Consider the following 18,719-nt stretch of genomic DNA (forward strand, 5'->3'; position numbering starts at 1 on the left):
ATTATACCCCAATAAAGATGTTAAAAAATATATATATATATAGCTACCAAAAAAAAAAAATTGTAATGGATTTCACTGCATTTCATATTTTAAGGTATCTACTTCACAGAGTAACACAAAATAAATCATAGACTCATTACAAAATATAATTTTTTTTAATATAATTATTTTTGAAGAAAGGGTCTTCAGGCAAACTGGCTTGAAAATCCTTTTAAGTGGTCCAAAATAAGACAAAATGGGTGGGGGGAAGCCAGCAGGATGTGAAAATAATCCCATCATTCATAAAATACTATAGATTTAATAAGCACTTATTAGAGGTATAAAATTAAATCAAAATCAGAAAAATTAAATTTTTTTAATCCTCATAATGTCAAAGAGATGACATAAGAGGACACCCAAGCAGAAACAAAAAATAAAATCAAAAGGAAAAGTGAATTTTAAGTGTTCCCGTCTCTCAATGGAGTGGTTTTAGGTAAAGCTGTCTTTCAACCCATCCTGGCTATAGAAGAAGGCTCATTAAAGAGAGAAACCTTTTCCTAGAAAAGCAAATTGCTATTTATTTGAGCCTCATGCAAGGAATACTGAATAACACCATGAATACTGGCATTAACCATCAGTTGTGGATGTAGATAAACGCAGAAACTTTTTCATGACTATTTCTCTGAATCAATAAAAGCCAAGGGCATGCTCTTCCTGCTACCTCAATGCAGCTGTTTCTAGAATCCAGCCTTCCAGACGGACACAGCCCAGCATTCCTAGCCCCCTGAAGCTTCCCTTCTAGGTCCCAGGAGCTGGGCAAGAGCCTCTGGGGTGTGGATCACTAGGCCGTTTGTCTTCCCTCAACAGTGACCAAGTTCACCCACCCACTCAATGCTAAATCAACACCCTTCCAGCCGCAGGGTAACAGCTGTAGAAACAAAAGGAATATTCTCACTGTAATTTCCTGCATCTGTTGTCGAGAGGGGCCAGCCCGTGGGGGAACGTGTGTGCCTGTGAATACCAGCCCTCCTAATCAATCCACGTGGGGAAGCCTGACATCTGCATCCCCCAGCTGTGCTACTGCAGCCCTGGCACCATGTTTTGCTAATCATCCAAGTACAGCACCATAAAAGAAAGCACTTGCTCACAGGGAATTCTTCTGCATATTTAAGAGGAGGGAGCAATTGAAAGGGCAGGAATACAGAAGAGGTTTTTAAAAGAACCGAATTATGCAATGTGTACAAATATTGAATCATTACGTAGTGCACTTGAAACAAAATAATGTTAATATGTCAATTATACCTCAATTTAAAAAAAGGACTTGAATTATGCTAAAATCTCTGCCTCTCTTTTACAGAGCACTACGAGCTGGGCAGGGACCCATGGTCACCCAGGAGCCCTTCCAGGGGAAGGAGCCAGACTTTCGGTTCTTCCCTTGTGTTCTCCACACCGGGGAAGAGGGACTGGGTCTAGGTTTTAGGACCTTTAGACCAGTGTTTCCTCAACCTCTGAGAGGAATTAGCTGGGGCATTTAGTAAAAATACAAATTCCTGGGCCCCAATCTATCCCGGCAGGAACCTGGCTGTCCAGGGATGGGGCCTGGGTAGCTCTATTTTTAACAAGAGCTACAGGTGATTTTTATCCTCTAGGAATCTGGGGAGATACTCACATTAGACATTATCAGACACTCTAGAAATAATGGAAGAAGTCACCCCTACAGCTGTCATCTCTCCTCCAGAATGACGGAAACGACTTCAAGACATCCTTCCACAGCGTGAAGGGGACAACAGAGGGACAGAGAACAGGATCTTTGGGTGCAAAGGCTGGGGGGAGGGGCATGGAGAGGCAGAGGTGCTCTGGTCAGGACAGACAGCAGCCTGTGGTGGTCAAGCAGCGACCTTCTGAAAGTGCTCTGTGTGCCTGAGGCCTACGGGAGCGAGGGAGTGAGGAAAGCAAGGTGGAGAGGGATGGTGGGGGAGGGACAGGGAGACAAGAGAAGCTGGTAGAGATTTCTGACCACGGATAAGCCAAAGCCACAAGTCATCTGCTTCGCATGATTCAGGTCAAGGTGAGCATGCAGACAAGAAGGACCCCATCTCCAAATCTGTCCGCTCAGCTCTGGGGATGGAGTGACGCCATGGCGGGACCCCAACCAGAAATGCAAGGACGTTGGGAGACACGGTTGGCTCAGCTGGCCATACCCTCAGTGGCTGCAGCCCTGGTCCCGTGGTCAGGCCTCTGCAGGGGAAGTGGTTGCTCCAGCGTGGAGACAGCACAGTGACCCAGGAAGGGAGACCCACAGACCCCATGCTGAGGGTGGGCACTACGGGAAGAGCCACAGGCCTTCTGAGGTCAAAGACCTGCGATCCTCAGGCCTGGGGACCTGGAGGCCAGCTTGGCACAGCTTTGGGTCCAGAAAACTACCCACAGTACTGGGATTTCCATGTGAATAACCAAGTCCTTGGCCACTGGAGAGTTCTATTTTATTCTTCTAAAATTCAAAAATCGAATGGTATTTAAAGAAAAAGAAAAAAAAGGGGGGGATGGAAAGAAAAGCCAGTTAATATTTAGCTGATATTTAGTTTAAAGCCAACTAATATTTACTGAGTATTTACCATCTGCCAGGCTTCACATATGAGCTCTCATTTAAGATCCCAATGATCCTATGGGGATCCAGGTGGGGAAATGGGGCTCAGAGAGGCCAAGGACCTTGGCCTTGGGTTACACAGTTAGTAAGTGGCAGATCTGAGCTTTGAAGTCAGTTCTAAGTGACACAGACAACCCCCCCCCCTTAGCCATTATACTCTCTTCCTAAAATAATACCTGTCTGTAGTAGGCAGTTCTGATGTGACTCCTGGGATCCCCTGTGTAATCCCCTCCCTGTGAGCATGGGTGGGACCTGTGACTTGCTTTTAACCAACAGAATATGGTGAAGGTGACAGGAGGTCACTTTGAGCAAGTGACAGAGGACTGTGACTTCTGTCTTGCTAGCAGACTCCCTTGACTGACTCTCTTGCTGGCTTTGCTGAAGCAAGTTGCCATTTTGGGGAGGACCATCCCACAGCAACTCCAGCCAGAGAGGGTGACCTTCAGCCAGAGAAAAACGGAGGCCCTTAGTCCAATATCCTTGAGGAACTGAAATTCTGCCAACAACTGCTTAGAAGCTTATCTGTCCACACTCGAGCCTTCAGATGAGACCCCACTCCTGGCTGACACCTTGATGACACCTCCTAAGAGACCCTGAAGCAGAGGACCTAGCTAAGCCATTCCCAGACTTCTGACTCACAGAAATGTGTTTTTTTTGTTTGTTTTTGTTTTTCTGTGAGTAGGAATCAGAAGTCTGATTTTTTTTAATTAACAGTTTTTCAATAGATAATATGTGAACATGGTACAAAATTTCGATGACACCAAAGGGCATACAGTGAAAGGCACAACTCTCTCCTGTCTCTATGCCTTCAGTTCTCTCCAGAGGAAACACTTATGTAGTTTTTGAATATATCTTTCTAGATGTACTTTATAAATATCTACTGGCACTTATCAGAAGTGCTTGAAGTAACCTACCTTTGTCTCTGAAATCTTGGCCTTCAGCCTGCTTTCAAACCCATTGCCTATAAATTCCCTTTCAGGTCATAACCACTCTGCTTTCAAAACCAGGTAAAGGCAATGCAGATATATTTTATCCTTTTTTTTTTATTGCCAAAAGGGGTTATAATGATGAGAGCAGACCCACATATTTTGATTTAGACTACAGCCCTCTAACCCGTTAATTCTTCGCTTCAACAATTGTCCAGGATATACACAGAAATGTGTTTTGTTTTAAGCTACTAAATTTGTAGCACTTGATTACACAATGATAGGTAACTAACATATTGACCTTCACAGAAAATTTACTGCACCCCAAGCAGACTGTATATGTTCTCAGAGGGTTAAAACCCTCTGGACAGAGGTGTGGGTGGGCAGCACTCTCCATGTAGAAAACTGAAGGTCACAGGGTGATTTCAGGCAACGTGGACAGCAAATCTTTACATCTTTATGAGCAAAATCAGAGAACAAACCTCACCACAAAATACAGAAAAGCAGACCCCAACTCTGAAAGAGCACCTTGCCCTACCTGAGAAACTAAAAGAGCTGGAACTAGGACACAGAAGTCAGTTCCTGGAAGTGTGCAAATCAGTATAAATAGAAAAATTCAAGAGAAGCAGAACTTTCCAAGCCAAGAGGGCACCTTTCCTTCCCAGCAGGGAAAAGCTGAAGAGAGTGTGTATCAGAGAACAGAAATTACCTTCATACCCAATTTTATTCTCCTTTCTTTGGTGTTTGATGCTTAGGGAGTATATTTCAAATATACTCCCATTCCTTCTTCAGTGCTTTAAATAGAAAGCAGATGTTTCCGGATGGCAGAACGTTTCTTTAGGCAGACAATAACAACCTACCGTTCCCTTGCATAGTCTTTTTAGAGCTGAATAAACACCAATTGTTGCTCACTGAACACATTTTGGAACCTGACAGTAATTGTCCCCAAGAATAATTAGACACTGTGAAACAGATATATGCCTGGAATATGAAAAACACTCGGCAGACAGACCACTCCCCCTTTGAACGATTTCTGGCTCCATGTGAAATGATTCTGCAAAGAACTGGCATGACTACTTTTTGCAGAAAAAATAAAATAAAAATGATAGTTTAATTTATGATAATCCCTCACTTGCAAGGTTCACCAGGCTTTTCCTGACAGGAACCTGTAAAACCTCATGATTCTTATTATTCCTGCTTCTACCTGCTTTGAATTAAAACAAACCGTTCAGACATTACCTTACAGACATTTAGACATGTTTCAGAGTCTCAGAGGATGCCCTAATGAGCTTACCTGGCTTGACTCTTGAATCCTTCCACACACCATGCATACAGCACAAGAGAAAGGAGCAGCCCCAAGCTCGATGGGCGTGGCACTGCCCACCCGGCTTCAAAGACCTTCCCTGGCTCTATGCCCCACAGGACCAGCTCCAAGTGCATCAGAATGATCCACAGACCCCTGAGCACCTGTCCCTGTCCCCTCACCACACAGGCTCTGCTGCTTTTCTGCTAGCACTTCCAAAGCACCTGCATTTTCACATGACCATGCACACGCCCTTCACTGGGGCTAAAATATCCTTCCCCCCTGACTCGCCAGAAAGGCTCCCACTAGTCCTTTGAGTTCTACCATAGCATCTTTTCTTCTTTTTTTTTTTAAACTTGGGCAAGGTAGTTATCTTTCTCTCTCTCTCTCTCTTTTTTTTTTTTAATATTTATTTATTTGGCTGTGCCAGTTCTTAGTTGCAGCACGTGGGACCTTCACTGCCTCAGGCGGGATCTTTAGTTGCAGTCTGCTTGATCTTTTAGTTGCGGCATGTGGGATCTAGTTCCCTGACCAGGGATCAAACCCAGGCCCCCTGCATTGGGACCACGGAGTCTTAGCCACTGGACCACCAGGGAAGTCCCCTACCATAGCATCTTGAGACGTCTAATTTGTGCTCTCAGGATGCAGGCCCTGGACTGAGCACCTGTCACGAGGGAACAGAAGCATGGGCTCATCAGGCTGTCAGCCCTCATTCTAGATGCTCAACAGGCCCCTAGTTGGCAGGGTCAAATCCCTGAGCCTAGGAAAAAGATCTGGCGGAAAAAGGAGATAATGGACAAAAGGTTTAGCACAATTCTTTCATGCAAAGAATCTACCAAACTCACAAGTATACTGTAGTTCTACTTTCACACAAAATCCCCATAATAAAGTTACCATTATTTGCAGATAATAGTATCACACATCTAGAACGCCTAAGAAAATCAATTGAAAAAGTGAATAGGAATAATGAAATCCAGTAAGGTGACTAGGTACAAAATTACTAACAAAAAAAATAACATCAATAGCCTTTCTATATATACAAACAACCAGAGAGACAATATAATAGATTTTAAAAGATCCCATCTAGAGTAGCAGCCAAAAAGATACAATTTCTAGGAATCAATTTAAAAAGTAAGCAAGATCTGCACAGAAAAAGTAAAGATAACTTCTCAGGCATACAAAAGAAAACTTTAATAAATAAGACATCCTGTTCTTAAATGAGAAAAGTAATATACGCAGATGTCAATTACCCCTAAATACATACATACATTTAACAAAATACAAATATCAACAGAATTATTTTTAGAGCTAGACAGGGTTATTCATGTGGAAAACTCAACATGAGAGGACAGCCAAGAAAATTCTGAAGATGAAGAGCAATGAGGAGGTTTAGCCATAATGTAGGCAGACATTGAAATGTATTATTATAAAGTTACAGCAAATGAAATGAAGAGCTATGAGCAAAGAAATAGACAGACTAATGGAACAGACAGAATCTAGAAGCAGAAGTCCAAGGAATTAAGTATATGATGTAGGCAGTATTACCCATCAGTGGGGACACAGAAACCATTCCATAAACCCTGTTAGAACAATGGACCAGCAACTCCCTGGGGAAAACCTGCACCTGCTGGACCTTAGCCAGAAGTCCATCTCCTTGTCTGGTCTGAGCCCCTTGAAGGGGGTCACAGCAGACCCATTCTATTGAAGTGATTTCCATCTGCCCCAAAACTGCCCAGATTAACAGAGCTGATAAGTGAGAGATATCACATAAGTCACATTTGTCACAAATCTTCGTACTCCACTGACTAGGGATTCCCTTTTTGGGTCACATTTACATCACGGAACAGAATGAGGAAAGTACCCCTGATGAACACTGACAGGCTTTCTTGATGACACTACCTTTATCATAGAGGGCTTGACAGTTTTTCAGGAGCTCTCAACCCACGTTCTCCTGCGGGTTTCCTGTGATGTGGGTTTGCATAAGTTCTGGAACTGGTTCACAGGCTGAGGGCTGCCCCAGAGGGCCCATGAGGTCCATTGCCATGTGCTTTGGAAAAGGGTCCGTACTCTTCAAAAGGGGTGGTGGGCCCAGAGCAGTGGGTGAGGATCCCAGTGGTCGGGGAGGGGAGAGGCAGAATTTCAGAAAAGCAAATCTGTGATGGAAGGCAAGTATTTGTATGGGGTGGGTGAGGGGCTTCTCTGAGGATGCAGGATAGGTAAACATATGATGGGAAGATGAGACCAAGGACGGGATCAAGGAAGAAAATAACACTCACCAGCAACACTGCAAGACCATCTCGTGTTCAAACAGCACCCTTCTACTCCTGCACAGAAATTCCTCCCCCTCCTCCAAACGTCCCCCTCTACCCCGGGCCCAGAGTCCAGCAAATCTGGGTTTAGCAGGTGAGGGGAAAATGACTCTGCAGACATGAGAGGTATATTCAGAGACTGGCAAGTATTATTTGTGGCTACAGGAGTGGGTGGCAAGAGATGAGGCCTGGGGAATTCCCATGGCTAAGACTCCATGCTCCCAATGCAGGGGTCCCAGGTTTGATCCCTGGTCGGGGAACCAGATACCACATGCACGACGCAACTAAGAGTCTGCATGTCGCAACTGAAAGATCCTGCATGCCGCAACAAAGACCCGGTGCAGCCTAAATAAATAAATAGGTTTAAAAGAAGAGATGAGGCCTGAGGGTGGGCTGAAGCCAGATAGCCATGGATTCTGAAAGACACACTAAGGAAATTGGTCTTTATCTTGGGGGCCACCGTCTCCAACTGTGCTCAGTGGAAAATTTATGTCAAAGCTATTTTCTCTTCCAAATACAGTCTAAGAAATATATATGTAGGAAAAATGTTAAATGCACTTGGGTAGTTGTTCTCATAATTATGGGATATCATCATTAAGAGATTGTGTTCTCTACTCAAGACTGCTGGGTCACAGGTGATGCACCAATGCCCGTCTTTTGAGTTGCACATGGGCATGTCACCTGCACTTACAAACCAGCCACCGAATCAACAGGCACCTTCTGTGCATGATATTTCATCTACGGAAGGTATCCTAGGATTTCAACATACATTTGTGATTTTACTCTATATGTGGTCTATTGAACATTTATACGAAAAAAGGTCATTCCACCTGAATCTATGGTGATAAATGGGAGTTTTAAAACAAAAAGCAGAGTTTTATGATTCACCTGCTAGGAACACCAAAAGCCAAGAACCAGAAAACATCCAAGTGATGATTTCTAAAAAGTCAGGTGGCAAGCGGCCAAGTCATAACGATTAACGATTCCTGGGACGGCTACTTCAAGAGAGTGCAAAATATTGCCGAAGGAGCAGTCTGTGTTCTTCCTTTTGCTGGAACACATCTGTGCACATAGATTTTCCTGTTACACTGCAATGCAAACAAAATAGAGAAGACTTTATTCTGCGTCTGCGATGAGGGTATGACTTGGCAACATCATTCCTAATTAAGCAGATATGATTTTCTTATGAGACTGGAAAAATAATGTTCTCAGTTTTAAATGTTGAGGGCTTTTGTATTCATCTACAGTAAACATAAAATGGGGGGAATGGGGAGTGACTGGTAACGGGTTCTGGGTTTCCTTGAGGAGGGAAAAATGTTCTAAAATTAGACTGTGTTGATGCTTGTACAAGCTCTGAATATAGTAAAAAGAAATCAATGAATTGTATATTTTATATAAGTAAACTTGTACGGTGCATGAGTTTTATCTCAGTAAAGCTGGTTTTTTTTAAAGATCAAGTGTAGAAAAGGATAAGAGGGAAAAAGACCCAAGTTTTCTGGCTTGGGCAGTTGAGAGGAAACGTGAGTCATGACGAGTGGACCTTGCCTGTGGACCATCTGTAAGAGATGTTAGAAAGCAAATGGGGGACTTCCCCGGTGGTCCAGCGGTTAAGATTCCACGCTGCCAATGCAGGGGGCCTGGGTTCGATCCCTGGTCAGGGAACTAGATCCTGCATGCCACAACTAAAGATCCCGAGTGCCGCAACTAAGACCCGGCGCAGCCAAATAAATGAATAATTTTTTTTTTTTTAAAAAAGAAGGCAAATGGGACCCCTTTTCAGGGTGACTCTTCAAGGTTAGAAGACTAGACTGGGGAACCCACTGCAGCAGCTGAGCAGAAATCACAGGTGGATGAAACCACGCAGGGTGAGTACACAGGCAGAGAGGAGGAGAGGGACAACCCAGCTGGGGGACACCCAGGACAGGGGTAGGAAGAGGACCCACCCTTAGAGATGAAGGACAGGGGTCAGGAAAGCAGCAGGGGAGCCAGGAAAGAGCAGGGGAGCTCAAGAGTCCTCAGGGTCATTCAGGCTGACAGAGCTTTCCAAAAATCCAGTTGGCTTCGTATCATATTGGAAGCCACCATGTAGCCCAACCTTTATCGGGAAAGGAAAACAAAGTGATGGACATATGAAATATATACCAAAACGACTTAACAGTCCTTATTTCGCGTCAGGAACATAAGAGGGTTTGGGTTTGATTCTAGTTCCTTTCTTGGCTCTTTTTACCTGTCAGAGACAAAGCTGAAGAAGAGGAGGGAGGCTCCACAAAATCATGCTGCTTCTCTTTGTTGAGAGTAAGTGGGGGGCGTGGTGGTGGGACGGCGGGGACTTCCCTGGTGGCACAGTAGTTAAGAATCCACCTGACAATGCGGAGGACATGGGTTCGAGCCCTGATCCGGGAAGATCCCACATGCCACAGAGCAACTAAGCCCGTGCACCACAACTACTGAGCCTGCGCTCTAGAGCCTGTGAGCCACAACTAATGAAGCTCACATGCCTAGAGCCCGTGCTCTGCAACAAGAGAAGCCACCGCAATGAGAAGCCCGAGCACCGTAACGAAGAGTAGCCCCCGCTCGCCACAACTAGAGAAAGCCCGTGCACAGCAACCAAGACCCAACGCAGCCAAAAAATAAATAGTAAATAAACTTATAAATAAATTTATTAAAAAAAAAAAGAGTAACGGGGAGACTAGTTCAGACTGTGGAACAGTACATGCTCCCTAGGAGGACCTGATCATCTGTGTAACCTTGGCCAAGTCCCTTCCCTCAACATTAACAGAACCACCTCAAGGGACTGTTTAGATTAAATGTGATAATATATGCAAAGTGCTTTCTTTCTTTCCTTTTTTTTTTTTTTTTTTTTTAACGTTTTGGCCACACTGCACAGCATGTGGGATCTTAGTTCCCTGACCAGGGATTGAACCCATGCCCCCCGCATTGGAAGCACCGAGTCTTAACCACTGGACCGCCAGGGAGGTCCTGCAAAGTGCTTTTTTGTTAGTAATAGCAGCCAGTTAAAGGAATATTATGATAATATATTAATTACACGTGTGAGACATCACTGCAGGGAAGACAATCCCCTTTTCCACCTTAGACAGCTCAATATGCCCAAAGAGACCTAGCTCTCTCTCCCTGTTATCATCAGCAAATTAAACAAAAGAGAATCTTCAAAAAGAATAACTGTGCACTTTCACAATTAAAAAAAAAATTTTATAGCTTAAAAAATTTAGAAGTCTGGGATTTATTTTTTCCTTTACTGGCAAATTAGTACTAACTATGGCAAACTGGTTTTGTGGTTCATTTTTGTCTTTTGGGTTCCTGGGTAGCAGCAAGGGGGATCCTAGTACCAGTTCTAGAAACCAACTGCGGTTAAGTATATAGCTTACCACTCTGAATTTGGGTTCAGGGGGAAAAAGCTCTTTTTGTTTTCCTAGGAACCACTCGTGCAAAACTAGAATCGCATGGTGTGAAGAGGCTGGTAACTTGCCAAGTCAATTGCAAAAGGTGTAAAATACAAAACCAAAGGTGCAGACATACCTCAAAAAAGCACTGCTGATGTATTCATTTACACTATCTATCAGTTGGTCTCTCAGGCTAATAGATATTTTATGTGTGTATTATAATACACAATTTTCTACAAAAATAGGTGGCAAGTATAGAGTCACCAGATTTGGTGCGCGCGCACACACACACGGACACACACATACATATACGCAAATACAGAACTGGCGAAATTTAAATTTCATGGATAATTTTAAAATTATTTTCATTGCGCTATAATTCAGATATCATAAAACTCACCCTTTGAAAGTGTATGGTTCAGTGGTTTTCAGTTTACTTACAGCATTGTACAGCCATCACCACTATTTAATTTCAGAGCATTTTCATCACCCCCAAAACCCCATTCACACTCATTAGCAGTCACTCCATTCTCCCCACCTCCAGCCCCAGGCAACCCCTGATCTACCTTCTGTCTCTATGGGTTTGCCTGTTCTGGACATTTCATATACATGGAATCACAGTATGTGGCTTTCTGTGTCTGGCTTTTTTCACTGAGCACCATGTTTTCAAGGTTCATCCCTCATGTAGCATATATCAGTACTTCATTCCTTTTTACGGCTGAATATTAATCCATTGTATGGATACACTACATTTTGTCTCTCCATTCATTAGTCGATGGACACTTGTACTGTTTCCACCTTTTGGCTATTATCAATAATGCTGCTACGAATATCTGTGTACTAGATTTATGTGGCCATGTGTTTTCTTGGCTCTCGGGTTTATACCTAAGAGTGAAAGAGTCATATGGTAACTCTATGCTTAACTTTCTGAGGAACTGCCGGGCTTATTTCCAAAGAGGCTAAACCATTCTGCATACCCACCAGCACTGTCTGAGAATTCCAACGTGCCTGCATCCTTCCCAGAACTCGTTATTGTCTGTCTTTTTTATTACAGCCCTCCCAGTGGGCATGAAGTAGAGGCTAACAGATACCTAACACATCTCTAGCGGGACAATGGTGTACTTGATGAAGGTGACCTACACCCTAGGTAGACAGACAGAATGTGTGCCCACTCTGGGCCTCTACTGTCTTACTTGGGTCATTGCTGTCCCAGGGAGGAACCCACCTCACACTAGGCTGCCTATTTCAGGGTCTCTTATGAACGGAGAATTTTTTTAATGCTTTTAGAAATATTGAAAACACAGAAAATGGAGGTTTCGAGAGAGGCAAGGAAGGAGTTCAGTAAATACCGAAGCAAAGGGTTTTCAGGTAAGGCAACCTTGGGAGATACAAGCAAAGCTGTAGACTGTGGGCAGGTCATATCTCAAAGACTAGGAAGATGTTCTCCTGGGCTCTGCCATTCTCCCCTTGTCTGGAGTGGCCTGGACAGAGTTGAAACTCAGCATCCCTGTGGGCTGGGGAGAGGTGGTTATGGAAGTCCCCAGTGCCTCAAGAGCATGTCTACTGTTCTTGCTTTGCTTCCAAGCTACTCTGACCACCTCACAGAGGCTTGAGCTACAAGAAGAGAGCTCTGGATCCTTCCAGAACTTCTCTTGTGCAGCTGGAAGCCCCTTGGCTGCTTCCGGACAATGGTGCCTGCTGGTAGAGACCGAGAGTCTGACTGAGAGTCTACCTACAGCCCAGAGCCTTCCTGCCCCCTTGTCTTGGCCACTGTCTTTGCTTCTGTGCCCAACAGCAGCTCTCTCTCAGGCTACCTTCTTTAAAAAGCTACAGAAGCCACTGCTTAGAAGAGTAAACTACGACAGGCAGACGGTAGGTTACACAGTCAAGCTCTACATGCCTTAGGGAACGGTTCTTGTCCCAGTCCCCCTGCCTGAATCCTTTTCTCTAGACTCTCAGGTCCAGGTTCCCTGCATGGCAGAGTCCCTTAGCCTGGGGAGCCTCAGGTGCCATCTCTTCTGGTCATTTATTCAAAAAGTGTGCTGGGACTGTGGAAAACAGTTGGCAGTTCCTCAAAAAGTTCAACACAGAATTACCGTATGATCCAGCTATTCCATTTCTAGGTATATACCCCCAAAGAACTGAAATCCGGGGCTCAAACAGACACTCGTACACTAATCTTCATAGCTGCGTTATTCACAATGGCTGAAAGGTAGAAACAACGCAAATGTCCACCAACAGATGAATGGATAAACAAAATGGGTTACATACATATAATGGAATATACTATTCAGACATAAAAAGGAATGAAATTTTGACATATACCACAACACAGATGAACCCTGAAAATATGCTGCTAAATGAAATAAGCCAGACACAAAAGGACAAATACTATATGATCCCACTTATATGAATCAAACAGCCGAATGCATAGAGACCGAGAGTAGAATGATGATTACCAGGGGTTGGGGGCCGGAGACAATGGGGCGTTACTGCTTAACAAGTACAGAGCCTCTGTTCGGGACGATGAAGAAGGTCTGGAGAGGGGCAGCAGTAACAGGCTCACAACACTGTGAACGTTCTACATGCGACTGAATTGCAAACACACTTAGAAGTGGTTAACATGCTAAACTTTGGGATTTCCCTGGCAGCCCAGTGGTTAAGACTCCGAGCTTCCACCACAGGGGGCGAGGGTCGGGGAGCTAAGATCCCACAAGCTGCGTGGCGTGGCCAACAATAAATAAATAAATAAAATTTTTTTAATGCTGAACTTTACGTTATGTATATTTTCCAACAACAGCGGCAGAGTGTGCTGGGATGGAGCAGGCCTCAGGAGGACGGGGCAGGGAAGAGCAACCCTGAAGAACAACAGCTCAAAGGCAGCAGAGGGAAAACTGCGAACAGTGCGCATTGAAAGGGCAGGTGGAGCAGAGGTGGGCAAGCTGGGCAAGCTGGGCAAGCGGGAGGGAAGCCAGGGAAGACGGCCAACACCAAGCCCGGGAGCTCAAAGCTTCAAGGAGGGAGCTGTCCAGAGCCTCTAGCGGCTCCGAGGACGCTGACGACTGCAGAGAGCACAGAGACACAAAAGTGTCCACAGCACTTGACAGCAAGTTGCACCTTCTCAGTAAAAAAGAACTGTGAGCTAAAACAATGAGAGGTTTTTCAGCATCAAACTGCAAAGACTAAAAAAACAAAAACAAAAACCACTTGCCTGCTGAAAAAGTTCTGGAGATGGATGGCCGTGATGATTGTACAACAATGTGAAAGCACTTAATGCCAGTGAAGTGCACACTTAAAAATGGTCAGGGACTTCCCTGGTGGTCCAGTGGTTAAGACTTCACCTTCCAATGCGGGGGGGGGGGGGGTGCAGGTTCAATCCCTGGTCGGGGAGCTAAGATCCCACATGCCTCATGGCCAAAAAACCAAAATAAAAAAAAAATAAAATTTTAAAAAAGATGGTACATCACATGTTGTGTACATTTTACCGCAATAAAAAAAAAAGATAAAAAAAAAATCCAGCCTGCTAGAGTGGAATGCATCTGTCTCTTTTACACTACTAATAGGGTATGACCAGGAGAGCTCTCTGGGAGGCAATTTATTGAATCAGTAATAAATTGATTAAAACTGCATTCTCCTGGGACTTCCCTGGCGGTCCAGTGATTAAGACTCCGCGCGTCCACTGCAGGCAGCATGGGTTCAATCCCTGGTGGGAGAACTAAGATCCCACATGCTGCATGCGGCCAAAAAAAAATGCGTTCTCCTGAAGCCAACAACTCCACTTTTTTTTTTTTAACTTCTTTATTGGAGTATAATTGCTTTACAATGGTGTGTTAGTTTCTGCTTTATAACAAAGTGAATCAGCTATACATATACATACATCCCCATATCCCCTCCCTCTTGCGTCTCCCTCCCACCCTCCCTATCCCACCCCTCTAGGTGGACACAAAGCACCGAGCTGATCTCCCTGTGCTATGCGGCTGCTTCCCACTAGCTATCTATTTTACATTTGGTAGTGTATGTATGTCCATGCCACTCTCTCACTTCGTCCCAGCTTACCCTCCCCCCTCCCCGGGTCCTCAAGTCCATTCTCTACGTCTGCATCTTTATTCCTGTCCTGCCCCTAGGTTCTTCAGAACCATTTTTTTTAGATTCCATATGTGTGTGTTAGCATACGGTATTTGTTCTTCTCTTTCTGTTACTTCACTCTGTATGACAGACTCTAGGTCCATCCACCTCCCTACAAATAACTCAATTTCGAACAACTCCACTTCTAGGAACCTATTCAAGGGCAATAAATGAGGACGTGCAAAGGTATGAGGGCAAGAGGACAGTCACTGAAGAGCTGTTTATTACACACACCTCCCCTGACACACACACAATCCTTGTAAATAACCTAACTGCCCCAAAGTGAGGGATTGTTTAAATCAAGGTAATATACCCATGCAAGACATACACTCAGCCTTTAAAACTTGTAGTGCTTACTAACATGGACAGATGTTCTTTTTTCCTTTACCCATCATGATTTATTCTTGACTTCATTAAATTATCATTCAGTGATTTACATCCAGAAGTTACTGAATAAGGAGGCCAACAGGTGCTGCTGAGTACAGTCTGTGTCCCCTTTCCTTCTGAACAGAACCAGCTAGGACTTGAAGGGCTTCAGTGTCCCTCAAAATCTCTTCTTCAAAGAAAACAAAACAAACAAACAAACAAGAACTCATAGGTTCCAGAGTTCCAACAAAAGCTCGCCAACACTAGGACTATAGACGTTACTAAGGACATATAGTATTAAAATGAAAAGAGCTTACAAAAAAGCATCCTACTAAGATCTCATTCTTATAAATATGCATACTAATAAAAATATATATTAACTTAGCAAATATCTACTCCACAGCTCCATAGGAGAGCTATGCTGACCATTGGGAATACCCCAGAACAAGACCACCACGGCCTCTGCCTCAGAATCCAGGGAGCTCTGGAGCTACCTGTGTGTGCATGAGGAAGACCGGGGAACGGTGACGACAGAGCTGGGGTTTTCTCTGGCAAAGGGAGAAATGAGGGTTATTGAATGCACGTGAGGTGAAGACAGTGAGCCTTGCTACAACCTGAAATTGTGTCTGGGCAAGAGAGAGGCCGGTGTCACTCGCTTCCCATCCGAGAGGTCAAGTGTAGAACCACCTGGACCAAATAAGACAGGTGTGAGAGGACCCCAAACACCACGGTTGACAGAGGGAGAGGGGTAGGTGCTCTGAAGAAATTTATACAGGGACTTCCCGGGCGGTCCAGTGGTTAAGACTCCATGCTTCCACCACGGGTTCAGTCCCTGGTCAGGACACTGAGATCCCCCATGCCGCGCAGCCAAAAAAAGAAAAAGAAAAGAAAAAAAAAAAAAAAGCACGGTGCCAAGAGTTAACATTATATTGTATACTTACCATCTTGCAAAGATCTTCTGTTAAGTGTTCTTATGTCACACACACATATAATAAGCAAGAAGGGCAGGAGGAAGCTTTTGGAGGGAATGGATTTGTTTACGGCATAGACTGTGGTGATAGTTTCGCAGGTGTGTTCTTATCTCCAAACTCATTAAGTTGTGTACATCAAATATGTACAGCTTTTTGTATGCCATTTATACCTCAGTAAACTGTTTTTTCTTAAAAAGTTTAGCTAGCAAGGGAACAGAAATGACAGAAGCTGGAGAGGGACTTGGCACCAACAGAACTGAGACCCAAGGTGCCTTCTAAGTGCCCAGGAGCTGGGCTGGATATCTCCAAGCCACGGACTGCCCTGGAAAGAGCCAGAACCCTCGTTTTCAGTGGTTGTTTGGGCTTGTTTCTGACTCACAGTTAATCCACTGGTTTCCAACCTACTGACCGAGAAGTGGCCATTCATTATTCGTATCTTCCCTGTGGACCCCACTGATTGAAAGATGTTGACCTTCCAGGCAGTATTTATGAAAGAATAATTTTTCTCACTTCTTTATGACTGAAGTCATGTATAACTCCCAAATAGCTTTCTAATCAGCAGGATTTCACCAAGGTGGCCTCAAGAACTGATAGGATTCCAGCCAAAAAGGAAGGTACGTTAGTTACCTGCCCAAGCAGCCTAAAGCAGAACAACTGCCCTTTGTCTTGGGGAAATAATAAAATAGGCTGGACGCTGGTTCCTACCCTCCCAGGCCCCTGGGTGGGAACTGCTGGACAGCCATTTCCTTTGCACCCAAGGACATTGCACATGACGCCAAAGACACACGGGAAGGCGCAAGCAGAGAGGACCTGCCCCCGTGGGGACAGCAACAAGTCCCAGCACCACGTAAGGCAGAAGTGACATGTTTAGCGGTTAACATTATGAGGCTGAAACACTGTATGTCTTAAGAGAAGGAAGCCTAGTAAATAAAAATAAATCCCTTGTTCTAGAGCCACCGTGAGTTTACTCTGACATGCGGAAACAATGCACCTCTCTCCAGCCTTTTATTTGCTGCAGTCCCATGCACACAGTTGGGCCAAACTATTTGCTGAACCAAATGATTTGTCTTCGATGTAATGTGGAAATTATATCGGATGTGCCCAACGAAGCAAAAATTCCTTTCTATTATTACCCACAATGTTAAGGGCAAATGTGTAAACAGCTCATCTGGCCCAAGAGTTCAGGTGTGGGGGCCCCAAAGCAGGTCTCCTTCAGTTCCGGAGAGGGTCCCTGGGACAGCTGGCGAGGCCAGAGCTCTACAGGACTGGACCCTACACTCCATGGAGCGGCTCAGAGTCAAGAGTTGTGGAGAACACCCGGGCAGCGGATTCCCAAGGACACCCGGGGCCAAGAGCAGGCAGGGCTACTGGAGCCCTGCATCCTCCAAGCATCCAGGCCCAGACCTCTATCTACACTCCTAAAAGCCCTTCAAAAATCTAACACTTGGCCCTAGGGACAGAGAGATGAATGAGATGCTGTCCCAGACAGCACATACTGGCAGTGACACCGAGTGAGTACTGGGTGAAGAAAGCCAGCACCTAAGGGTGCAGACCTGAGGGCTCAGGTACGGCAGTCAGAGGTCTTTGCCAGGGATCCTCGATCTGGTTGGGACAGTGCCCAAAAGCCATGGGACAGGACATCACAGGGCTCAGATTCCCCTCCCACTGGGGGCTCATTTCCATGTTCTACTTGAATATCAGGCCCCACCTTAGCAGGGGTGCTGGGTGATCCACAGGGGCTTACTTGCTTGTTCCCAAGTTCTTCTCCATGGAGCTTTTCCAGACGCTCACTTCCACAGCTTCAAGAACCATCTCCTCGTGATGATGCCGAGGTGTCTGCCTACAGCCCAGGTGTCTCTCCTGAACGTGGCGCCCACACCTCACCTCCCTGCAGCCCTATTTCAGGTGCTCCCACCTTCGGCTCTGTCAGCACGGCAGAATCCTGAGGAGTCGCATGCCAGCACACAGCAGGAACATCTCTGGCCTCTGTCCGCTCCCCTGCAGCTCAGGCCCTTAACCTTCTTCCTAGCAGCGTCCTCAAATGGGCCACAGGTGTGCTGAGCCATGAGTCTGCACGGCACAGAACTCGGAGGGCATCCATCCATGGCGGTGTGGCTCATAAAAGCTCTGCACACTGACTCTGTCAACTGCCTGGCAGAAAGCAGGCGTCTGGAAGGTGTCTTGAGAAAGAAGTGGCTTTTTTCTCATTTGTACAAAGATGTCACGGCGTTGGGAGGAAGGCGCTTGTTGACAAGGGGATCTCCTCAACCCTCGGGTGCACGGCAGAGCCGGGGACGACTGGAGTGCCCGGGCTGGTCACTTCTGACCATGAGCAGTCTCGTCCGTTTACCCATGAGCTGTACAAATATTTTCCATGTGTCCATGACGTTAAGAAGATTGGGCAACTCTGGCCTCGCTTACAGCCACAGCCTCTCTCTGTTTCTGGATCCTTTCTGTTGGCATCTAAACAAGCTCAGGTTTCTCCCGTTTGCACCACCTGTAAGGCCGCGTGCCTGCCCCACCCCACACCCCCTCCTGCCCACAGGCCACTGCTCCGGGAAGCAGCACCAGGCTGCTCACCAGGAAAGGATCCAGGAGGACCAAGGCCCAGTAATGGGGACAGTCTAGGTGGGCCACGAAACCACCCCCGTCCAGAATCCCGCCATCACTCTTCCACCTGGGGCGCCTCAGG

The 18,719-nt window shown here is 45.4% G+C and overlaps 1 protein-coding gene across 3 annotated transcripts in view; it reads right to left on the bottom strand.

Annotated features, from left to right (window-relative positions):
- Window positions 1-18,719, bottom strand: part of HOMER2 (homer scaffold protein 2) — a 102,052-nt gene that overhangs the window by 55,125 nt on the left and 28,208 nt on the right. The window contains exon 1 of one of the 3 annotated variants that reach the window (XM_082647454.1): window positions 17,772-18,332. The exons of 1 other annotated variant lie outside the window; for it this stretch is intronic. In XM_082647454.1, the coding sequence (XP_082503580.1) occupies window positions 17,772-17,839 (68 nt within the window). In that variant the 5' untranslated portion in view covers window positions 17,840-18,332. Of the gene's footprint in view, window positions 1-17,735; window positions 18,333-18,719 lie in introns of those variants that run through there. One more of the 3 variants, XM_082647456.1, reaches the window with a different exon arrangement.

Source organism: Grampus griseus (genome assembly GCF_964374135.1).
Source record: "Grampus griseus genome assembly, chromosome: 2".
NCBI classification, from domain to species: Eukaryota; Metazoa; Chordata; class Mammalia; order Artiodactyla; family Delphinidae; genus Grampus; species Grampus griseus.